General features: G+C 63.4%; 3 protein-coding genes across 26 annotated transcripts in view; all 3 read right to left on the bottom strand.

Annotated features, from left to right (window-relative positions):
* Window positions 1-1,975: 1,975 nt before the first annotated feature.
* On the bottom strand, window positions 1,976-4,330 carry RAX2 (retina and anterior neural fold homeobox 2). The gene is made up of 2 exons (XM_054805479.1): window positions 4,088-4,330; window positions 1,976-2,419 (listed from the first exon to the last, which is right to left on the bottom strand). Exons 1-2 carry the CDS (start codon window positions 4,328-4,330, stop codon window positions 1,976-1,978), a joined length of 687 nt encoding a protein of 228 aa, XP_054661454.1.
* Window positions 4,331-11,844: 7,514 nt separating this feature from the next.
* On the bottom strand, window positions 11,845-13,828 carry LOC129197240 (complexin-3-like). Its single transcript, XM_054805485.1, has 3 exons — window positions 13,557-13,828; window positions 12,883-12,970; window positions 11,845-12,542 (listed from the first exon to the last, which is right to left on the bottom strand). Exons 1-3 carry the CDS (start codon window positions 13,709-13,711, stop codon window positions 12,321-12,323), a joined length of 465 nt encoding a protein of 154 aa, XP_054661460.1. The 5' UTR covers window positions 13,712-13,828; the 3' UTR covers window positions 11,845-12,320.
* Window positions 13,829-14,576: 748 nt separating this feature from the next.
* Window positions 14,577-23,559, bottom strand: part of MATK (megakaryocyte-associated tyrosine kinase) — a 33,656-nt gene continuing 24,673 nt past the window's right edge. For all 24 annotated transcript variants that reach the window (XM_054805448.1, XM_054805457.1, XM_054805447.1 and 21 more), the window contains 12 exons: window positions 19,183-19,239; window positions 18,850-18,963; window positions 18,579-18,694; window positions 18,007-18,226; window positions 17,033-17,126; window positions 16,866-16,931; window positions 16,609-16,708; window positions 16,433-16,517; window positions 16,184-16,257; window positions 15,882-16,077; window positions 15,414-15,500; window positions 14,577-15,271 (listed from right to left, as the gene is read on the bottom strand). In XM_054805448.1, coding sequence (XP_054661423.1) covers window positions 15,089-15,271; window positions 15,414-15,500; window positions 15,882-16,077; window positions 16,184-16,257; window positions 16,433-16,517; window positions 16,609-16,708; window positions 16,866-16,931; window positions 17,033-17,126; window positions 18,007-18,226; window positions 18,579-18,694; window positions 18,850-18,963; window positions 19,183-19,191 — 1,344 coding nt within the window. In that variant the 5' untranslated portion in view covers window positions 19,192-19,239 and the 3' untranslated portion in view covers window positions 14,577-15,088. The remainder of the gene's footprint in view (window positions 15,272-15,413; window positions 15,501-15,881; window positions 16,078-16,183; window positions 16,258-16,432; window positions 16,518-16,608; window positions 16,709-16,865; window positions 16,932-17,032; window positions 17,127-18,006; window positions 18,227-18,578; window positions 18,695-18,849; window positions 18,964-19,182; window positions 19,240-23,559) is intronic.

Below are 23,559 nucleotides of genomic sequence, written 5' to 3'. Positions count from 1 at the left end.
TGCGCCCTCGCTTTTGGGTGGCAGTTGCAAGATTGGAGGAGGGAGCATCCTCGCCCCAATTAGGCTCCGATCAAACGGGTCGGGGGGTGCTGAGCCCCCCGCTCTCCACGCCAGCCGGCTTTTGTTGGTGCTCGGGAGGCCGAGGGGTGCCCCGCGCTGGCGCCAGCCTTGGCAATTATGTCATGTGAAAAGCGCAGCCCCCATTGAGCGCGTCCCTTCCCCCGGATCAAACCCCATTACTTCCGCGGCCGTTGCTTCATTATCTCCCCGCCGGAGCACGCCTCTGCCGGGGCCGCTTCACCTCGGCCCCGGCCCATTAGCCGGGCTGGGGAGCCGGGGGAGCATCGATTATGCGTTTAATGGATTGTTAAAAGTTTAATTGTCACTAACGAAGCAGACGAGCAGCAGCAGCCGGGGGACGGGGGACAAGGAGAAGGGTCTCGCCGGGGTCAGTGCCTCGCCAGGCCCGGTGGCATCCTGGCCAGTCCTGCCTGACCCCGGCGCTGGGAGGGCATCAGAGTCCGGCCCTGGGGCTGTTGGATTGGGGTGAGACCACCCGGGGTGGGTGGGGGGGGCTGCAGCTGGGGGTGTGTTGGTGCTGAGCGGGGTCTGGGCCGTGCGGGGACGTGGGGACACGGTGGGGATGCCGGGGACCCGGAGCACCCGCTCGCCCAGTCCCTGTCTCTCGCTGTCCCGGCCGCGCTTCAGCACCTCGGCCCGCCGCGGGCTCAGCCATCTCTGCCGGGGCTGCGCTGGCCCTTGCTGCCACCGTGAAGGTGCCGGCGACACTGACTGTGCCCCAAGCCCCGGCGAGCGGGCGGCAGGGTCCCCCCCGGGGCTGCAGAGCCACGCCGGGGACCCCGGAGACGCGGCACCTTGCCACCACCACCCTTGCTCCCACCTGGCAGGAACCGCCGGCAAGGGGTAAACCGGCTTCGATGCACCATGCCTCCCCCCCCGCCACGGGGACCCCAGGGGTCCCAGCCAGCCCCCTCCTCCTGTCAGCCACGTCTGGGGGCCGCGGGGGTCCCGCTGCCACCCACCCTCCCGCTGGCACAATTACGGCAGCTTTGTGCCGCCAACATGTGGCCGGGTGGGCACCCCTGGGGAGCAATTAGGGCAGACGGGCGGCAGGCGCAGCCCCCGAGGGACGGCCGAGCAGATGCCCCTTGACAGGCCGAGGAGGATGTTGGCGCGGCACAAAGCTGGTCCCAGCCCGCAGCCGCACCAGGTCACCCGTTGCCTGGATCTGGCCCCAGCCCCACACGCAACAGCCCGAGGGAGCAGGGCGGGAGGGTGCCCCGGGATGATATCCCACGTCCCCCTGGAAAGCTCCTTCCCAGCAAAGGCTCTGCAGCCCCAGCATGCTAACAAGCAGCACCGCTAACGAGCGGCACGGCGGGCAGGGCCCCGGGCAGCACCCGACTCCAGCACGCGGCAGCCATTCAGCTTATCTCTTTACTCATGATACAAGTGTCGTCTTGGTGCTGGAACATCTACCAGCACGACTGGCGCATCGTGCCCTCACACGGCTAAAAAAATCCCCCCAAGTACTCCCTACGAAACTAGAACTTTTCTGTTCAGTTCTGTTTAAATCTGCAGCATTAAAAAAGAAAATAATAATAATGGGAAGGGGTCTGGGGAAAGGAGGTGTCCGACCGAGGGCGGTGGGTGGCCCGGCAGGATGCCTGAGCCTCAGCCGGATCCACAGCCCAGGCCGGTGCCTCGGCAAGGCAGAGGGGCCGCGGGCAGCTGCCGGGGTGCTCCCCTGCGGCAGGGTCCCGCCAGCGCCCCGGCTCGCTCCCCTGTCACCAACGGCACCGGCTCAACGGGGAGAAGACGCAGCCTGGCATCCCCGCCCCGTGCCAGCTTTGGTCCTGCTGAGCATCCCGCCGTCACCCCGTCGCCTGCCGCGGGGCCGGGCCGACGCCGGGGGCAGGAGCCAGGGGCCGGCGGGGCCGGAGGGGAGCGTTCATCAAATGGGCTGCCAGGTCTTGTCAATGGTCTGAATGTGCTCCTTGGCTTTCATGCGGAGCGAGGCGATGCTGGAGCTCCTCTGGTCCACCTCCTCCAGCGGGTACTTGTCCACAAAGGTGGTGCCGCACTGGTAGGGCGCAGGGGCCATGGGCTGCATGCCCTGCGCCATCGGCGGGGGGGTGTTGAGGAAGGAGTGCCCGCCGTAGGGGGGCTGCAGGGCTTGGGGGGCTCCCATGAAGCCAGGGATGCTGTGGACTGTGGTGGCACTGGAGATGGGGGACGTCAGCCATGGGTCAAGCGGGAGGGAGTTGCTCATGGGCCCCACGTTGGGTGTCATGGGGGATCGGTTGAAGGAGAGCACAGGGGTGTCATGGAGCTTCATGGAGCTGGCCTCCATCTTCTCCTGCCGCCTCCACTTGGCTCGTCGGTTCTGGAACCAGACCTGCGAGGTGAGAGCCAGCGTGAGCCCCACCGTGCCGAACCGGTCCCTCACAGCGTGCCCCACCTGCTGTGCCCCATGCAGGGTGCCCCGTTGTGCTGTATGCCACGTGGGGTGCCCCACGCAGGCTGCATCACACAGGGTGCTCCAGGTGGGGTGTCCCATATGGGGTATCCCGCCCCGTGTTTTGGGTTCCACGTGGGGTGCCCCACGGGGCTCCAGCAATCCCCAGCACACTGCACACCTCTGCCAAACCTCTCCCGCAAACCCCAGAGACTTGAGGGCATCTGCCAGGTGTGGAAAAAGTGCAGAGTGTCACCGCACAGCCCCTGCCCTCACTGCTCCACAGGAACGCGCACCCCGGCCCTGCAGACACCCATACAGTCCTCAGTGTCACATTATCCGGCTTTCAAAACCCCCTTGGTAAAACTTCTAGAAGCCAAATTGCCACGGTTGCACCAAAATCCAGCAGGAAAGAGAGGGACCAGCGAGCCAAGGCCAGCGGTGAGGTCTTGCCCCGTGGGAGCTGCTTGTTAGAGCACTGGCCCCCCGTGTCCCCAGAGCCTCCAGCGGCACGGGGCACGGGCCATCTGCCACACGATGCAAAGGGGGAGTAACGATGGACGTTTGGGCTGAGAAGTGGTTATCTCCCACAGGCTGGTCACAGCTGTTGGTAGACGCTGGGCTATAGTGGTGCAAACTTTGTGTCCAGAGAAGGACAACGAAGTGGTGAAGGGTCTGGAGCACAAGTCCTGTGAGGAGCGGCTGAGGGAACTGGGGTTGTTTAGTCTGGAGAAAGAGGCTGAGGACAGACCCGATGGCTCTCTACAACTCCCTGAAAGGAGGGTGTAGCCAGGTGGGGGTCGGTCTCTTCTCCCAAGTAACAAGCGATAGGACAAGAAGAAACGGCCTCAAGTTGCACCAGGGGAGGTTTAGATAGGAGATAAGGAAAAATGTCTTCACCCAAAGGGTTGTCAGTCCCTGGAACAGGCTGCCCGGGGAAGTGGTGGAGTCCCCAGCCCTGGGGGGATTTAACAGACGTGTCGATGTGGTGCTTGGGGACATGGGTTAGTGGTGGGCTTGGCACTGCTGGGGTAACGGCTGGACTCGACGGTCTTAAAGGTCTCTTCTAAATGATTCTGTGATTCTGTGAAGCTAGGCACTGCTCAGAGAGCTTGGCAGAGGTGTTCCTACAGACTGGGCCCCTCAGAAAAAGGCTGGGAGTGAGGTCTGGGAAACTCAGTTCATTGGTAAGGGGATTACTGCCTTGCTTCGCAGTGGGTTGGTTGCTTCTTCAACACCCTGACCCTTTCTTTCTCTCGCCCTGGTCTTGCCCTATCAGTCCCAGGGGTGGGGGGGAGCAGACCGGTGGGACCAGCAGGGGGGAAAAAAACCCCAAACTCCTCTAAAAACCATCCCCCTGCCCAAACGGAACCTCCAGCACGTGGGCTGAACTGGGACCTCGGGGGGGGGGAGGAGGTGCAGCCGTTAAGTCCCCTCTCTGGTTTTGGCAGGCGCAGCTGGCTCTGCGGAGATGCTGCTCGTGCTTCGAGCAACGTGGAACCTGAGGCAGGGAGCGAGGTGGCGGAGGTGGAGCTGGGAGCAGAGCTCTCCAGTGCCAGGGTGGTCTCTCTGCCACTGCCCAGGGGACAGGGCTGGGGTCCTCCCTACCTGCACGCGGACCTCCGGCAAGTTGACCTTCATGGCCAGCTCCTCGCGGCTGTAGACATCGGGGTAGTGGGACTTCTCGAAGGCGCGCTCCAGCTCGTGCAGCTGGTAGGTGGTGAAGGTGGTGCGGTTCCTCCGGTGCTTCTTCTTGGGCTGCTCCTCCTCAGTGGTGGCTGGTGGGGTGCCCTCGCCGTCCCCCGGCTTCCGCAGCTCGCCCAGGTCTCCCTCACACTTATTCAGGAACATGGCGGCACCTGCGAGGGGATCGCGAGGGTTAGCTGGGGCGTGGGGACATCGGACCCCCCCCCCCCGTTCCAACCCCAGGCCAGGGACGGACAGACGGACGAGTGGACGGAGGGATGGGGCAGCCCCAGAAACAGGTTATGTAAAAGCGTAATCCTTTCTTCTGCTGCAGCGTTCTCCCGGGGCCGCGGGGACGATGCCCTGGGCACCCCGCACTTGGCTCCACCGTGAGATGCAGCCAAGCCGCTGCACCCACCCAAAGCTAAAAGTCAAATTTCACCTAAAGGCGAGGATTTTATGAAAGCGCCATCACTAAGAGCTGACCCGACCTCCCCCCTGCCCTGGCATGGAGGGGACCAAGCCTGGGTTGGCTCCCTCCTTCCAGCCCAGCTCCTTGCCCCCAGCCCCTCCTCCCCATGGCCCCCGCACCGCTGGAGGACCCAACGCCGGTCCCCAAGCGCGCCCGGAGCAACCTGGCGACGGCCCCCAGCTAATAACCTTTTTTCTGCACGCTTATAAGCATTTTCAACCCTTGCAACGTTTCATCTTTAAGCTTTTTATCCGGCATCTGAAATCTTCCTGCAGTATTTACTGGGGATTAAGGGTCCCTTTCTACCGCGAGGATGTCGGCAAACGTGGAAATGGGGCAGAAAGCCGTAATCCTGGGGCACTTCGGCCGAGGGGAAGGTGCTGCATCACCCAGACCCGCCGGCAAAAACTTGGCTAACGCCCAATGGACGTGGGGAGGGAGAGGGAATGTTGGTTAATTCTGGGAGGGAATAAATGGGGGTCCCGAGCGGACGGCACGCAGGGGGCGGGTGTCGGGCATTGCTCAGGCTGTGCACGTGCGGGGTGTCCGTGCGTGGTGAGTGCCTGTGTGCGCAGTGGGCGGTGTGGGAGCGAGCAGCGCGTCTGCAGCAGGCGCACGTCTGTGTGCGCGCAGGGACGCGTGCAGTGTGCGGCCTGCCTGTGCGGGCAGGCGTGGGGGTCCCCGGGGTGCACACGCGGGGGTGCACACGGCAGGGCGCGAGAGGGGCACACGTGCTGTGGACTGAGCGTGGGGTGGAATGCGTGAAGCGCGTGCGTGTGCGGGGCTGGGTGTGCACGTGCAGGGCAGGTTGTGCTGCGTGCCCGCTGCGTGCAGTGTGCGCAGTGCAGATGCAGTGCGCGGTGCCCAGGGTGCAGTGCCCGCGTGCCGTGCGTGCAGCACGCCCAACGCCACGCCTGCGCCTGCAGCGTGCAGGGCACAGTGTATGTGTGCAGTACATGCAGTGAGTGTGCAGTGTCTGCACAGTGCATACACTGCCTTTGTGCGCGCTGCACCCAGCGTGTGCACTGGAGGCACCTGCAGAACGTGCAGCACGAGCGGTGCGGTGCAGTGCGGCGTGCAGCGCAGTGCAGGTGTGCAGCGTGTGCAGCGTGTGCCCAGCGTCTGTCGGTGCTGTGCCCGATGTCTCTGGGTGCGTGGCGTGTGCAGGCTGTGCAGCGTGGGCAGTGCGGTGGGTGCAGCACGCGTAACGTAGGCAGCGCACGCCCGGGGGGAGTGTGCGCGTGCAGTGTGTGCAGTGCGTGCAGTGCATGGTGTTTGCAGTGCGTGTTGCAGGCACGGCGTGTGCAGTGCATGCACGGGGGCTGTGTGCAGCATGTGCCGTGCACGTGCAGCGCTGTGCATGCAGTGTGTGTGCGCGGTGTCAGTGTGTGTGTGGCTTTGGGAGCTGTGGGCCCCCCCAAGGTGCCCCGTGGCCCCTCGTGGGGTGTGTTGTAGCCCCAGGGGCTCTGGCTGGCTCCGGGTCCAGCCCTGCTGCTGTGGTGGGGGGCTGCAGTCTGGGGGTGCCCGGGAGGGAGCTGCGAGCCAGGGCAGGGGTGCTGCACCCCGGGGTGCCCTGGGGCAGGGGTGAGTGGGTGCTGGGGGGGGGGGGGGGGGGGGGGAGGGGCAGGGGCCCTGTTGTCACCGTGTGAGCATCACAGAGTGCGTCCTGGGGCTGGGGACACGGGGAGCGGACGGGGGTCCCCCGCCACCATCCCGCTCTCACTCACCCGCTTCTCATTTGCGCAGCTCCGCACCTGCAAGGAGAGGGGAGACAGGGTGAGCACCCAGAGCACCCAGAGCCCCCATCTGGGGCACGGCCCCCTCCCCGGGGGACCCAGCACCCCATCAGGGGCCCCTGGCTGCCCTGCCCAGCCATGTCCTGCAATGGGGGGAGCTGGGCTGGGGCTGCGGGGGGAACTGGGGGGAGCTGGGGCAATGGGGACGGGTGAGATGGGCACTGGGGGGGCTGGAGACAAGATGGGCAAGCGGGAGGAGAGAAGAGGTGTTGCAATGCGGGGGGACAGGGATGCGGCGCAGTGACGGAGGTCAGGGCCAAGGTGGGGGGCAGCCCCCACCCTGATCCCACCTGAAAGCAAAGGCGGCCAAAAACTCCCGGGGAGCAAAGCAAACCCTGGCGTGGGAGCGGGAATGATGCGAAGAACCGCGAAATACCCCCGCAGGAGTGACCCGGCAGCAGGGCGGCAGCACCAGACCCTGCGGGATGGGGGGGTGCGAGGGCCGGGCTCCCCCCCATACCCCGCGCCGCCTCCGCCTGGGAAGGGTCATGGATGTCCCGGGGTGTGGAGGGGGGACCCTGGGCGGGGGGGGTCGGGCCGGGGGACGTCGGCACCAGCCACCCACTGGTCCCCGTCCTCCATGGACTGGCCCCGGGGCGCCCCGAGCCTTCGCCGCTGGCATTTCGGGAATCCTGCCTAAAAACGGGCAGCGCTGAGCGGGTGTGCCAGGGAGAGCCCCCCCCCTCCCCGCTCCTGTCGGACATTTTCCTGCGGCCGCCGTTATCCTGACAACAATTTTGGGGTTTAAGCCCTTAAGCTTTAAACTGTGCTGGGAAGCGCAAGGACCCGAAGCCTCGGGAGGGATTTTCCCCCCTCTGCGTGATGCCCCGACCCGTGGTTTCCCTGCGGGGGCTGCCAGCCAGGGAGGAGGGGGTGCCTGTTATTAAAGACACCCCAAAAGGCAACAGAAATGGCATCAAGCCCTGGTTGAAGCGAGTTTAAAAAAAAAAAAAAAAAAATCACTTCCCCAGTGCCAGAAAGCGGCAGAGCATCAGCTAGGAGAGTGACCTCCCCCGGCAGTGGGGGATGTCGGGGGGACAGCCCGGGGACAGCCCCAGCTTTTGCTGGGTCCCATTTCTTTTTTTGCTTTCGAAAGCCCATCTGGGTGCCAGGATGCGGCCCCCTCCACCGCGGGCTCGGGCCGCCTGGGACGGGCTGTTTGCAGCAGCTGGCGCGGGCGGTGGGGAGCGTAGGTGGCTCCTACCCTCCGCCCCCGGTGTAAATCAGCGCGAGTGATGCTGACCGGTGCCCAGCACCCGCTCCCGAGCCCCCAGGGAAGGGTGCCAGCCCCTGCCCCAGCCCTGGCCACCCCCGGGGACACCCGCTCCCTTTTTCAGCATCTTCCCCCGGCGCTGGCGCTTCCTCCCGAATCGGAATAAAACGGCATTACCTGCTGGGCCCAACTCGGCTTTTCCAGGAGTATTTAACTTTGCCAGTCCCTCCTGGGAACCAAACAAGCGGCTCAACCTCACCAATCTCGCAGCTTTGGCAGCCAAAGTTGCCTCTAGTCTTCTTATTTGTCACAGAACCACCACGCTAAGGCTCGGGAGAATCTTTATTTAGTGTTGCAGATGTCACCAAGGCCCCGCAGATTGGAAATGAGTCCAAAGGATTAAGACGAGGTTATTAATTGGAGGCCTTCCCCTTTAAGAATGATTGACAGTTACTTTCTGGACAAGTAATTGCTCTAAATGTCCCCCCAGCGCGGGTCCGGGGGGGCGGCGGCGGACAAAGCCCCGAACTGCCTTCCCCACTCAGATTGTCTCCCCACAAAGGCGTCCTGCTGGAGTTTGCCTTGTAATCCCCTCATTACGGGCGAGGAAAAAGAATTAGAAACAGGGGGAGCGGAGAAGAAAGGCCGGGGCAATGGTGGGGGGGGCGGGGGGAGGGAGGAGGATTGCATTCGGCCATGGAGGCTCCGCTCTGGGGATGGGGTCCGGGGCAGGCACCCCAAGCTTCGGTGGGATGGGGCTGCCGCGGTGGTGGATGTCGCGTCCCCCCGCCCCAGATGGGGACGGCGAGCCTGGGGGTGGCCCCAGTGACGGCGTGTGTGGCCCCGCGGGCCGCTGGTGATGGTGCCTGCAGAGCCCTGCCCGTGTGGGGACGGGGACGGGGGCTGCGCGTGGGACGGGCGTGACAGCCAGCGGCGGGCACCGGCTGTGGGGACGGGGACGGGGACTGGGCACGGGCGTCCCGTTGTGAGGACCAACGGTGAGGACCGGGGACGGGGCCTGGGGACCTGCCGTGGGGTCTGGGTGCGGGGACCAGGCCTGAGCAGCGGGTGTGGGGACCAGCCATGTGGGCCAGGCGCTCTGAACAGCCTGGGGGATCTGGTGCGGAGACCTGGGGTGGGGAGCGGCCGTGGGGACCGGGGAGAGGGACCAAGCGTGGGGAGCAGCCGTGGGGAGCAGGCATTGGGCACCGTCCACGGGACCAGGTGTGCGGATAATTCATGGGCACGGGGCTGGGCATGGGGACGGGGCATGGGGACGGGGCATGGGGACGCCCTGTGGGGACCAGCTGCAGGGTCCCAGCGTGGGGACGATCCCGGGGGCTGCCCATGGGGGTGTGGGGCAGGGGCAGCTGGGCAGAAACGCCGTCCCTCTCCTCCGCCCTCCTGCTGCCGCCCCAGGGACCCTGGCCCAGGGCACGGCAGGAACATCATGATGGGGGTCCTGCGGTGCTGCCCCGACCCCCCATCCTGCCGGGCGAGTTTTGCCTTTTTCTTTCTCTGCTCACTTTTACTTTCTCCCAAAAGCCTCTTCCTGCCACCTGCAAACGCTGCCACCCCCGGCCGCTGTCTCGGCTTCCTCCTACTCCCTTCCTCTCCTCGCCACGGTTCCCCTTTCGGATGGCAAATGTAACCGCGGGGTTTTTGGACACCCCCGCCCCCCCGTGCCAGGTGGCTGCTCGCCCCACATGGGTCCGTGCCCTCCCCACCGGAGCTGCTGCCAGCCGGACCCCACAGCCACCTCTGCACCCCGGTTTGGGCCCTGAGGCCATTTCCCTCCCCGTGGGGCGTCACGTCCCCCCGTCTGACACCGCTCTGGGGACAGCATGACGCTGCCTTGGGGGCGGCAGGCCACCACCCCGGGGACAGGCCGTCCCCACACCAGGGATGGTGTGACATGCCCCCGGGGGCCACACAGCCCCTGGGGATGGGGTGACACCCCCACAGTGCTGCCAGGGCCCCACCTGCAGCAGGGGTGTGCTGGCGATGCCACCTACGGGGGGTTTGGGGACATCCCCGGGCGCAGGGACGACACGTGGGGCCGGTGATGCAAACGGGCACCTGGACCTGCCGCTCCCGCTCACCCACGGCCGGTGCCAGCCACAGCGGCGGGCGCAGGAGCCAGGTCCCCCGCTCTGGTGGCCCTCGGCAGCTTCCCCCAGGGTGCCCCCGTGGCCCCGGTGGGCACGGGGAGGTGCTGCCGTGCCGGGACCCGCGGTCCCTGGGGTGCTGGGGATGAATTTAGGAGCAGGGGAGCTGCCCAGCTGTCTGGCTTTGGCGTTGCCCACCGGGCGCTGTGCGCGGCGCCGGCCCCGCTGACCGCCTTAAGGTGTTGGCTCGCATGGGAGGGGGGGGAGGCCAGCAGGCTTATTTGCCAAATGATTATAATTGCCTTTTAGGAGCAGATAGCAAATTGATTTGCTTCCTCGTCCAAGGCCCGTAATCGCTTCATCACTTTAAAATATTAATGCTATACTTCTTTGCTAGTTTCCCAATTACCCTAATTGAAGGCAAATTGGTTAAGAAGGTGCAATGCAGAGTATCAGGGGGTTTAGTTCACTCAAATGACAGTTTTAAACCTCCCTAATCCTATTAGCGGGCAAAGCTGCTAACGCTTAGAGACGCTGCGTCAGCTTACCGGGGCGGTGGGGCCGGAGGCGGGGGTCGGGCCGGGGGGCGGCCGGGGGCCACCGGCCTCACGTGACCAGCTCGGCCGGGGATTTATCACTTTTTTAGTTCATTAAGAGGCCTTGGGCAGGCGGGGAGGCGGCAGGGGTGACCCAAAAGGGTGCTGAGCGGGAGGCAGGTGGCAGCGTGGGGAGCGCGGGGGGGGGGGCAGGACGATTAGCCAAGGAGACCTGGCGGAGGGTCCTGACCCGAATCCCAGCCGGTGCTGGGAGCCCCCGCACAGCCCCACTGGGAGCACTGGGAACCAGGCTGCCCATCGAGGTGGGATGAGGCCCCGGTGCGGAGCGGGGATGGAGGAGCCTGCCATGCCAGCGCGTGCTGGGGACCTTGGTGCCACCGTCCCAGTGGCTGGCACTCGGTGTTGAGCCCCGGCGCTGGGGAGAGTGGGGACATGGGGTGGGAACGGGGCTGCACCCGGTGCTATGGCTGCTGCCTCCCCGTCAGGGACCCGGCCAGGGCGCCAGTGGGGCACGGATGTCCCCATCCCGTGCAACACGGGTGGATTTTTGTGCCCAAATGGGAGATTTTGCAAGTTCTGAAGAAAAGCTGGAGCATGGGGATGGTAGCGATAGCAGGGATGGGGGGGATGGCAGGGACTGCAGGGACACCAAGCACGAGGAGGCGGCGCTCAGTCGTCAAGCCCTGACGTGCCTGGCACACGGTCCCTGGGAAACTCCAGCAGCCACCAGCCCCTTGACTTGCACCTGAAGGGGTGGGTGCCCGGGGCGAGGGGGGAGAACCAAGCACCTTCTGCACCCAGGGACATCCTCGCTGGAGCTCCTGCAGCTCCAGGTGCTGCAGCCGAGGCAGCTGAGACTTGTGGCTGTTGTGACGGTGATGAGCTCTGTGGCACAACTACCCCACGTGCGCCGGTGCAGCCGCTCCCTCCCGGCCCCGCCGCTGCAGCCATGGGCAGCCCGGGACAGGGCCGTGGCCGTAGCCGTAGGCCTTTCCGGAGCAGATGGCCCCGGCGCGGGGAGGACGGAGGCGGCTCAGCGCGTCCTTTCTTTCATGCAGACACAGCGTGACTCCCCCGGCGGCTCCTGCTCCGGCGGGGAGGTGCCGTTGGGGCCAGCGCTGGTGGTACATTTTACAAGGGTTCAGCTAGCTTAGTCCTCGGGGACAGGCGACTCAGGCAGATTAGACCTCACTAAAATAGGCAGGTATTAGCGATCTCAGCAGCCCCCAGCCTTCCGGCGCGGCAGCGTTTAAGCCAGTGCCGCTGCCGAACACTCGGGAGCAGGGAGCAAGTCCCCAGAGGGGCAAGAGGCAGCGAGGCACCCTGGCCCTGACCAAAGGGACCCCCTCGCTGCCTGTGCTGGCACGGGGACGCTCGAGGGGAGAAGGATGCCCAAGGGATGCCCTGGGGGGGTGGGCACCGGGTCCCGCTGGCTCCTGTGCACCAGTGGGGTGCGGCTGTGCCTGGGGGCTGCTGCAGAACCAGGGGATGGATCCGGCGGCCAAGTGTAACAGGCTGGGTGCTGGCTCAGGGGCACGTGGGGCAGCGGTGGCATCGTGTTGTTCCCCCACCCCGCCCCCAGGACAGGGTTTGTTCGGACAAGGGGTATGGCAGAAAGACCAGAATGGCGCTGACAAATGCTGTGTTTATTGAGCCAAACGATGCCTGAGGCCCCGGGGCTTGTTCCTGGGGGGCGACGGGGCATCAGGGACCACCAGCCACCCCATCCGGGGGCTCACAGCAGGGACACCAGGGGAAGGGGCTTGGCCAGCACAGCTGGAGGGGACCCAGCCATCCTGCATCCCAGCACCCGCTCGGTGCACCCCGGAAAAGCAACAGGGAAGGGTTTTGGGGAAGAAAACCCACCCCAGCACATGTATTAGGACCCCACCCCCAGGTAACGGCAAGCCGTAACACCCACATCCCGTCACTCCCGGGGGGCAGCGGGGGGAGCAGGGGCTGCACCCCAACGCTGCCGATGTCACCTGCCGGCAGGGCGGGCAGCGACGCTACATCAGGACACACTTCTCCTTCACCTCGTCCACAGTGCCCAGCGCGCGGTCCCGCAGCGCCGGCAGGTCCACCTCCCGCAGCTTCGTCAGGAAGGCAAAGGCCCCAGCGCCACCATCCTCCTCCTCCTCCTCCTCCTCGCTCTGCACCATGGCGGCCAGCTCCTGCGGCAGCTCCACCGTGCCACCAGCCACGTGCAGCTGAGCATCGTCCCGCTCGTCCTGCACACGGGTGGGAGACAGCGTCGGGGTTGTGGGCAGAGCCGGGCGCCCACCAGCCATGGGGGAGGGGAGAGCAGGGCCCCGGGGGCCAGCTGGGTGCTGCGGGGGCACTGGGGATGCTGGGGGATGCCGGGACTGTCCAGTTCCAGATTCGGACGGCTGGACAGACACGTGGGCGTGCGGATGGTGCAGAGACAGCAGCTGTTTGCTGCCCTCTTCAGGAACCATCTCCCGTCCCGGGGGGAGGCCTGGCAGCCGCCTGACCGGGGCTGTCCCGGAGCACGGGGGGGGGTCCGAGGGAAGAGCCCCGAGGTCCCGGCGTGGGCAGGCTGGTCCTTACCTGGGCCAGGTGGTACTTGTCTCGCAGGTGCATCCGCACAGTGGCCCGTTCTGCCTTCCTCTGCGCAAAGGCTTTGTCCCGCTCGATCCTGCGGCAGCGGGTGCCACGCTGTCAACCCCCGCTCACCAAGTCCCAGCCAGAACTACCCCCCCCCCGCCCCCCCCAGCATCGCCCCAGTCCCCCAGCAGCAGCGTGGCTGTGCCAGCCCCGGGCCCGGTTGCAGGGGAAGGGGAAGTGAAGGTCTGCAGGAGGGTTGCAATGGGGAGCTGGGGGCAGGGGCCGCATCCTGCCCCTCCAGCCCCAGCACAGATGATCAGCGAAGGTGCCTGCGGGAGGGACTTGCTCCTGCTATGGCCTCTCAGCTGACGGGTGCTGGGCCACCGGGTCCCCACAGCACCCAGAGCCAGGGAGGTGGGACCTTAATACAACCCCGTGCTGGGCGCTGCTGCCCCTCGGCTCCCTGGGTGCTGGGCTGGCACCAGACACCCACTGCTGCGGGGCACTGGCACCCAGGGGTGCCAGCACACAGGGGACCTCCTGTGCTATGGGGCAAGGTGCCGAAGGTCACCCACTCTGCCCCTGTCCCACCCCAGGGACAGCCCGCGGTGGGTGGGACCCTGGCCCTCAGTGCATGGGGGACCCCAGTGACCCCCCCCAGCCCCGCTTTGCCTTACTTCTCCTCCAGCAGCTGCCGCTGGTACTCCTCAAACTCTTCGTGGGCCATGCCGTTGGGCAGCGTGGTCGCCTTGCCATCCTTGGGGGGCCCCTTGGGCGGCTCCTCCTCGCCCCCCTGAAAGCTCTTCAGGGCGGCCGTGAAGAAGGAGGCCATGGGTGGGCGGCTGCAGCGGCCTGTGCCCCACGGTGCCTGGTGCCACCGGGTCCCCGGCCCAGGGCCAGCACCTGCAAGGTCAGCGGGACCGGCTGCCCCAGGGGCGCTGCGGATCAGGGGCGGATTAAGGCATTAGGAGGGGAAGCCACAGCCACTGGGGTGGAAAGACCTTCCTGCACCGCTCGCGGCACCCAAGGGTGCTTGGGGGAATGGTGGTGCGGGGGGGGGGGGGGGGGGGCAGCAGGGTGCTGCCCCATCAGGGTGATGGGGAGGTGGAAGGAGCCACCAAGCCCCAGTGGACCCCGGATCGGGCTGAAAGATCCCCCCATTACATGGGCCCGATGGAGGGCAGAACGCGCAGGGCTGGATCCTGCTGGGGGGAGCCCTGTGCCGCGGGCACCCAGAGCCACCCGCACTGGCACAGGGGGGCTGGAGGTGCAAGAAGTCGGCGCAGAGGAGACGCAAGAGGATTAGCTGAAAAAACCCCAATCGAGGGTCAAAGGACTGGAAGGAAGACAAGGCGGCGGGCGGGCGCACACGCACAAACACACACGCGCGTGCGGCCCCATGCCCCCGTTAATCCCAGCTCCACCGAGACGTTGAGATTGCTTGGGAGCCGGCGGGGCCAGGGGCTTCCTGCTGCTGGAGGACGTGCCCCGCTCCCGTAATCTATATGCAAGCAATTCCCATACAGACTCTGATTAAAAGAATAATCCCCGGCTGCAGAGCGCCAAGGGGAGAGGGGATGGGCTGCGCGTGGGGAGCTCCAAGGGCCGGAGCTCCCGGCCCCCCCAAGCCTTTCCCTGTGCTCTGCCAGGCCCCAAGTGACGGATAGGCCTAATTTGAGCCCAGAGGCTTAAAGATGCTGTTGAACTAATTTCTTTGGTTTAATCAAAAAGCCCAAATCCGTGTGGTTTAGCTGGCTGCACCCGGCGTCCCCGCGTGGGGCCGGGTGGCTGGAGCAGGGCTGTGTCGGGGTTGGGGTTTCATCCTCCGGTGAGCAAAGATGTCCTGTCCCCTGTCACCGGCAGGGGCAGCTCGGAGGGACCCCGCATACGGCACCCGCTGTGTGTGGGGCACGGCCCCCCTGGGGGGCTGCTCTCCCCACCCCAGCGGGTCGGGGGAGATCGACCGCATGGGAACTTTCTCTGGACCGTGCAGTGGGAAGAAGGACCTATGCCAGGATGGAGGGAAGCTGTTTCATCCTCTTCGGGTGCCCCAGGGGAGGAGAGACCCCACGCAGCTGCTGCCCCATGTCCATGGGGAGAGAGTGGAGCCACGGGCCACCCCACTGCCCGGCCACCCCTTGCTGCACCGCTCCCAACCCCAGTGGGTCTGGGGCGCTTCCAGCCACGGGTCCTGGGAGTGGGACGGGGGTTAAACATCCCTCAGGTGCTTCAGCTCCTTCTGCAGCTTCTCTGTGAGTTTCTTGAAGGATGGCCGCTTGCCTGGCTCCAGCTCCCAGCAGCTCCTCATCAGGGTATAGACAGCGGGTGGGCAGCCCTCGGGGGCCTCCATGCGGTACCCCTGCTCCAGGAGCTCCGTCACCTCCTTCAGGCTCTGGCAGGATGGAGAAGCCAGCTGGGACCCCCTCCTTCCCCACCCTGCCAGGGGCTCGCCCTGGTCAGGGGACAGTGGGATGTCCCCATCCCATCAGAGCCAGCGGGGTGTGACCCACGGTGTCCCCCAGCACAGCACTCACCAGCTTGGGGTAGGGCGCTCGGCCGAAGGCGAAGGTTTCCCACAGGAGGATCCCATAGCTCCACACGTCCGACTTGGAGGAGAATTTCTGCGGCGGCAGGAGGAGGGGAGGCTGAAGCCCCCATCCCTCCTCAAGGGCAAGACAGGTGACCGCGCCTGCCCCCCGCCACCCCCCAGCTCCCCAGGGTGTCACATCCCCCCGCCTCCATCAGCTGCATGGCCCTGGGTCCATCCTGCCGCATCCCGCCGGAGTTGCCCCCATTCCTGCTACGCACCAGGGTGAGGGCTGGTCAGGACAGAGCCCCAAGTTTGGAGGATGCAGGGCTGAATGTGTCAGAAGCCAGCACGGGGCAGGGACAGACTGGTGGGACGGGGGAGAGCAGGGGGGACCCAAGAGGGTGAGGTGATTTGAGGGGGTGAGATGATTTGGGAGAAGCCCTAGCCCCCCTCCCTTCCCACCATCGCTCACATTGTGTTTCAGGGCCTCCGGAGCCGTCCACTTCACAGGCAGCAAAGTGGCGTCCGCACCCTTGGGATTGACCCGGGCCAAGCCGAAATCGCTCACTTTGGCCACGTTCTCCTCAGAGATGAGGATGTTGCGGGCAGCCAGGTCCCTGTGCACCAGCTTCTTAGACTCCAGGTAGTCCATGCCCTGGGCCACGTCCCTGCCACGGCCAAGCGAGGCACAGCAGTGTCACCGCGTGTCCCCTGGGACTGCCTGGGGGACGCAGAGCACCGGTCCCCAGCCTGGAGGGAGGGAGATGGACTTACAGAGCAAACAGGAGGAGCTGCTGGGTCGAGACGAGCGCCCGGCCCCGCGTGCGCAAGAAGTTCACCAGGTTGCCCTGACAGAGGAGGAGAAACGTGTAAGGACCAAGGGGATGGGGCTGCCCAGAGATTTTGCCCCCCGTGGGGGCTGCAGCACCTGGCATCTGTCCAGCTCAGCCCCAACTGGGATTTTGCTCCCAAATGCGAGCGGTGATGGGTCCCGCCGGCTGAGGACTGGCTGGGTGCTCTAACCTTGCTCATGAACTCCATGACGATGTAGAGGCCGTTGTGCAGGATCACGCCGAGCAAACACACCAGGTTTTTGTGCCGGACCTTCCTGAAATAGAGGGGATCCAGGTTGAGGGGGTGCCTGGTCATCACCAGGTCATGGGGCAGGGCTGGGCTGTATCCCCCCATAGGGCACTCACGTCATGGCAGCGGTTTCAGCAAGGAAGGCCTGGGCGGTCACATCACACTTGATGTTCTTCACAGCCACCTTCTGCCCCATGTACTCGCCCTGCAGGACATCTGGAAGGAGACGCGGGGGTTCAGGCTCAGCCCTGCACCTGACCCTCCCATGTCCTAGGCTGAGTCCCCAGTGCCACAGGATGGGGAGGGGACATCAGGGGATGCCATTTGGGGAAGCCCATGGCCAGGGAACCTCCAACCCCATCTTCTTACCTACCTCCAAACTCGCCTTGCCCGATGCGGTCTCCCAGTGTGAGGTGCTGCAGGTTCAGCAACCAGCCGGCTGGGCAGGGGCAAAAGGGCAGGTTAGCAGGGGCACACCAGTGGGGTCATGCTGCCTTGTCCCCAAAACCCACACCATGACCCCCTCCCACCATCCCCTACCTTTGGCCAACTCCTCCTCAGCTGACTTCATCCCGGTTTTCGGTTTGGGCTTCACCAGCTTGGTGCAGATGGCTCCCTGCTCCTTCATGTAGTGCTGCCGAGGGATGGGCAGAGGGAGGCAATGTGGCGATGCCACCTCTTATACCCCAAAATCAGGGCATGGAGCTGGGAAACAGTCACAGGATGCTCTATGGGACCCCACCACCACCCCTACCCTTGAGGGGCCTGGAGCACCTTCAGCTCGGGCAGCATTTCCCCCAGCACATGACTCACAGCCCACGTCTCAGCCCTGCTCCCCTCCGGCACAGCCAGGGAAACACCACGATGGACCACGGGCTGCGTGGGATACTACAGGTGAGCTGGATGGGAGCCGATGGGGTTAAAACCCCCAGTGGGAGCTGCAGCACCCAAAGGCCGTTTGCAGAGGACACACGGTTTGCAGAGGCGACAGGGAGCGGAAGCGGCAGGACAGCCCTTGCGGTTACAGAGCGGGGCTGGGGCAGCTAAAAGGGGAAAAGACCCACCCGAAAGCAGAAGTTGTGTCTAAATGAGGAAAACATATGAGAGCGCAACCCCGCAGAGAGAAGGTGGGCAGCAGCTATGACATAGGGTGAAAACAGACCTTGAGGAAGAGTTCGCCAGAAGGGCAAGAGCTAAAGTGGCAGCCTGGGAGACCCCTGGGGTCAGCAGGCGACAGGGAGGCTTGGAGGGGAGAGAAACGTGGCAAAACGCCTCAAATCCTCCGTGGGGCTCAGACCTCAATCCAGGGTCCAGGGGTGGCAGGGGCTGCTGGCAGCTTCATTTTCCAAAATGCCCTAAGCCCCGCTGCTGCGTGACGCATCAAATGAGCAGGGACGGGGGGACCTGCCACTGCTCCATGTGACCCCATGAGGTTCCTGTCCTTGGTCTGGCGCTGGGGGGGCTCAGCGCCTGGGGATGGGGGGGCTCAGCGCCTGGGGATGGGGGGGGCTCACCTCGATCATGTCGATGAGGTTGGAGAAGTACTGCTGGCTGTCGATGCTGAGCGTGTGCTCCTCGTGCACCACGCGGTAGTGGATCACCTCCTTGCCAAAGCTCACGCACAGCACGTAGTCACCGGGGTGCCGGACAGACTCACGTACCAGGAACAGCCCATCCTCGGGGGGCTGCAGCTCCTGGACCGCCTGCAGCCCCGAGATCTTCCCGTGGAACCAGCTGGGGAGGGGGGCATTGGGGAGAGGGGTCGTACCAGTGGGCTTCCCCCAGCGCCAGCAGCGAGATGGGGACAGCAGAGCCCCTGTCAAAGCGATGTAGACCCCACTGCATAAACCCCCTCCCCGGGAGGTCCATCCAAGCTGGACACAACTTGGGGTGTTTAAAGCCAGGCACTGGCCCCAGCAAACCCCTCCATCGCCAGGCCATGGCCACAGGCCGCTCTGCCCCCAGCTGCCCACCCAAAACCTGGCTGGGGGGGGGAAACGTGCTGGACTCATCCACTGTCGCAGCTCCCAGGGGCTGAGCTGGGCTGCTGCCCCCCCCCTCCCTGGGTCCCCCCGGCTGTACTCACGGCATGAGGCTGAGCTTGGGGTCAACGCGGATGGCGCCACGCTCCCGCAGCGCGCTGGCTGCCAGCAGCCCCTCCTGCCCCGTCTCGTTGTGCCTGGCGCGGTACCAGCCCTTGCCCTGGGGGTGAGAGGGTCTCAGAGCAAGGGAAGGAAGGCAGGATGCTGTTGGGAAGGGGGGGCCCCGTCTCCAGCAGCTCAGCTGATGGCACCAGGGTCCCATCCCCTCCATGCCCTCCCAGGGCAGCGCATCCCCTGAGCACCCGTTGGGCTCACCTCCACGGCCTCGATGATGGTGACCACGTCGCCCTTGCGGAAGGCCAGCTCCCGGGCCTTGGGCTTGGTGTGGTCGTGCTTGGTGACGCACTGCGTCCCAGGGGACCAGTGTTTCTGCAAGGGAGAAGGCAGCGTCAGCAGGGACAGCGAGAGCTGGCCACCCTTCATCTCCCACAGCCACCAGGACCAGCCCCAAGGACCATCTGAAGCCCTAGCTGGGGACAAGGGGCACTGGGCACGAGCCCCCCCCACATGCCACAGTGGTCCTGGGGGGACACGTCACCCTGACGTTGGCAGGGGAAGCGCTGACATCCCTGTGGCAGCCCTGCTCACCCCAGACATGTTCAGCCGTCAGCGCGTCAGGGACTCCCTGTCCTCTCCTGCTGCCACCTGCAGAGAAGAAACCAAAGAGGGCTGGGGAGGGATGGGGCTGAGCTGGCCCATCCCCGGCCACCGCTGCTGTCCCCACGGGCTCTTCTGGCCAACGCAGCTCCTTGCAAGCCCGCCCATCACCCGGGGCAGCCCCGCACCACAGGAGGGAGGGAAAGACTTAGAGCAGGCTGCAAACCCTGCCCGTGCTGCCTGTACCCCGGCGACACTCCTGTCCCAAAGCCAGGGGGGAGCAGGACCAGCTGGTGCTCCACCACCCACCGGCACTGCTGGCACGACAGGAGCCCATCGCTGTGGCTGTGGGGGGAGGGAATGTGGTTTTACCAGGAACTTGCTTTTTCACCTCCTGTTTCAGCAGCTCGAAGTCATCAGGGCCACAGGAGGCACCGGCCTCGGCCCCCTGACGTGGGATGTGGCAGTGCTGATGCCACGGGGGGACGACACGCTGACAGGCAAGGCTGGGCCGAGGCAGGATTGTCACATCTGCTGGCTGCAGGATGATTACACAAGGTCCCTGTGCTCCTCCTGCCACCGACTTGTCATGCTGGGATGCATGTGACCGCTTTCCAATTCAAAATTGTCGGTCTTCTCCTGGAGCCCTTCATCCCCAGTGTCACCTCCATGGGAGGATCACAGACTGGTTTGGGTTGGAAGGGACCTCACAGCCCACCCAGTGCCACCCCTGCCATGTGCAGGGACACCCTCCACTAGCCCAGCTTGCCCAAAGCCCCATCCAACCTGGCCTTGAACACTGCCAGGGAGCCAGGGGCAGCCACAGCTTCTCTGGGCAACCTGTGCCAGGGCCTCACCACCCTCACGGGGAGGAATTTCTTCCTTATGTCCAAGCTAAATCCTCTCTCTTTCAATTTAAAACCACTGCCCTTTGTCCTGTCACTATAAGCCTTGGTAAAAAGTCTCTGTCTTTCCTGTAGACTCCCTCTAGGTACTGGAAGGGGCTCTAAGGTCTCCCGGGAGCCTTCTCTTCTCCAGGCTGAACAACCCCAACACTCACAGCCTGTCTCCATAGCAGAGGTGCTCCAGCCCTCAGATCATCTCCGTGGTCTCCTCTGGACTTGCTCCAACAGCTCCATGTCTTTCTTGTCCTGGGGACCCCAGAGCTGGATGCAGCACTGCAGGGGGGGTCTCACCAGAGTGGAGCAGAGGGGCAGAATCCCCTCCCTCGACCTGCTGCTCACGCTGCTGGACACGCAGCCCAGGACACGGTTGGCTTTCTGGGCTGCAGGTGCCTGTTGCCAGGTCATGTACAATATGTCAACCACCAGTACCGCCAAGTCTTTCTCCACAGGGCTGCTCTCAATCCATTCACCCTCCAGTCTGTATTGATACCAGGGGTTGCTCCAACCCATGTGCAGGACCTTGCACTTGGCCTTGTTGAACTTCATGAGGTTCACATGGGCCCACTCCTCCAGCCTGTCAAGGTCCCTCTGGGTGGCATTCCCTTCCCCAGGTGAATCAACTGCACCACTCAGCTTGGTGTCACCTGCAGACTTGCTGAGGGTACGCTCAATCTCACTACACACTCCACTGATGAAAATATTAAGTGTTATTGTTCCCAGTATGGACTCCTGAGGGCCACCACTTTACAGCTTTCCTCTTGTACATTGAGCTATTGACTGTAACTCTTTGGATGTGGCCATCCATCCAGCCAATTCTTTATCACCTAACAGTCCATCCTCAAACCCATATCTCTCCAATTTAGAGGTAAAAATGTTGTGGAGGACATATCAAAGGCCTTACAGAAGTCCAGGTAGATGACATCTGTAGCTCTTCACTGGTCCACTGATGCAGTCGTTCCATTGAAGGCGGCTGCTAGATTAGTCAGGCACAGTTTGCCCTTGGAGAAATCGTGTTAGCTGTCTCTAATCACCCCCCTGCCTTCCATGAGTTTCAACATGTCTTCCAGGAGGATCTGCTCCATGATCTTACCGGGCAGTCAGGTGAGGCTGACTGGTCAGTAGTTCCCAGGGTCCTTCTTTTTACCCTTTTTAAAAATGGGTGTAATGTTTCCCTTTTTTCCAGTCACTGGGAACATTGCCTGACTGCCACAACTTTTCAAATATGATGGAGAGTGGCTTGGCAACTACATCAGCCAATTCCCTCAGGACCCTGGGCTGCATCTTGTTGCATCCTGTAGATGTATGTATGTTCAGGTTCCTCAGGTGGTCTTGAACCTGATCTTCTCCTACAATGGGAGGAACTTTGTTCCCCCAGTCCCTGCCTTGAGGTTCAGGGGCTTGAGAGATGTGGGAAGAGAGACTGAAAACTGAAGGGGGGGGGAGGAAAGTTGAGTGCCTCAGCCTTGTCCATGTTGCTTGTCACCAGCTCTCCCGTTTTATTTAAGGGGAATGCACATTTTCTTTAATCTTCTTTTTCTGGCCAAGGTACCTGTAGAGGCCCTTATTATTCTTCACATCCCTTGCCAAATTCCACTCCACCTGTGCCTTAGCTTTCCTGATCCCACCCCTACACATCCAGGCAGCACCTCTATATTCTTCCTAGGATACACATCTCTGGTTCCACTGCCTATGCATTTTCTTCTTACATTTTGATTTGACCAGGAAGTCCTTACTGAGCCACGCTGGTTTCCTGCCTTCCTTGCCTGATTTTTTTTTAACATACGGGAATTGCTCTTGCGCTCCAAGAAAAATGTCCTTCAAAAGCTACCAGCTCTATTCAGCTCCTTTATCCATGAGGGCAGTTTCCTGGAGGGTTCCATCCACTAATTCCTTGAACAACCGAAATTGTGGATGGTGGGACTCAGTGGGCAAATCGTCTCCGCTTCCTTAGCGACACAGGGGGCTGGAGAGGGGACAGCCCACCCGCCGGGGCATCGACACCAAGCCTGTCCCCTTGGTGGCACTGCCTGGGCTCCTGAGCGTCCCCATACTATGGCATCATCCCCAAACCCACCATGCTCTTAAAAGTCAAGTCACAGTTTCTCTGTTTTGTTCTGATTTTAGCCCCCTTCCTCCAGATCCATTTTGCAGTTGAAATTTCTCTCTCTCACTGCACAGCAGATGCTTTCTTTCCTTTTCTAAAGGAAGGTGGGATTTCTCAGTGCTCACAACTCACGCTCTTCAGCTTTGCCAAAGATGCCATCCGATGAGACGCGCATCCCACATACGTGAGGCTGCTTCGTGTCCACCTCGCTCCTTCACACCAGAGAACTAGACAGTGTGAAGCCGTCTCAGCAGCTCGGTGCTCCTCTCTGTTTCCAAGACCTCAAAACAGCCAGGGAAGCATCAGCTTCCTGAGAAGAGAAACATCTGAGGAAGGGGAGAGGTGATTTCACTCATGCACTGGTTTTCTTGGTGCTCAGCGAACAGGAGAGCCTGGGCTGACTGCGCTGCTCTTGGGAAACCCCACTCTCGGAAACTTCTAGCCAGAACAGGACGATGTTTCCCTGGCTCTGCTGGGCTGGGAGAGGCATGGGGGGCTCACTCAGCTCCTTGGAGCAGAGATGACAGTCGTTGCTCTATTCCTCTTTTGGAGGGTGAGTCATGGTCACTCCTCTGTGGTAAACCCTAGCCTGCCTCCATGACGGCAAGGACCTGAGGACTCACTGTGTCAGTCCCCAGCTAGAACAACAACAAAGGCACAACTGCAGCTGTTGCGAGGTTAATATTAGCAGGCAGCAGATTAATCTGTTCCAGAAGCCATTGTTAGCTCGCACAGACATCCTCTCGTCCTACGGCCCATCCGCGCCAGACGAATTACCTCGGTGGGCTTAGAGATGCAAAGGCGGCTGCTCTGTGCCTGTTCTCCAGCTGGCACAGCCAAAGTCTGAGGTGACTGCGTGCAGCTCAGCTCACTTCCAGGATGGGCGAGGACCTCACTGGCACAGAGCTTAAGGACAGGGTCCACTCCATACCCCTCACCGTGCTACAACCTGGTACGAGGAGGGGCTGAGCCAGGAAGGGTGAGAGCGGCTCTCACAGCTGGTCCTTCATTTTCTGCTGCTCCAGGACAGTAACTTCTGGTGAAAAGCAGCAACCGTTTGCTCAGTCCTGCCCCTGTGTGCAGACAGCGGGCGGTGCTTGGAAGGGATGGATCCTCCGCTCCGAGCGCCCAAGGCTTCTCTCCTGCCCAGCTGGCACCAGGGCTCGGGGTGCCGGACACGCACCCGCACACGGATACCTGCAGCTGGCAGAGCCTGGAGACCGGCCAGCGCCTCCGCCCAGCCACCAGTGGGCAATGGCAGTGAATCACCGTCCTCTTGGTGCCACTCACATGCCTTGTCCTAAAGCAACTATTTGTTCTTGGAGATGTTCGGTCCATGCGATTCCCACCGCTGCAATG

Source organism: Grus americana, chromosome 28, assembly GCF_028858705.1.
Source record: "Grus americana isolate bGruAme1 chromosome 28, bGruAme1.mat, whole genome shotgun sequence".
Classification (NCBI taxonomy): Eukaryota; Metazoa; Chordata; class Aves; order Gruiformes; family Gruidae; genus Grus; species Grus americana.
Note: the sequence above shows the minus strand (reverse complement) of the source record. Positions and strands in the feature narration are given on the sequence as shown.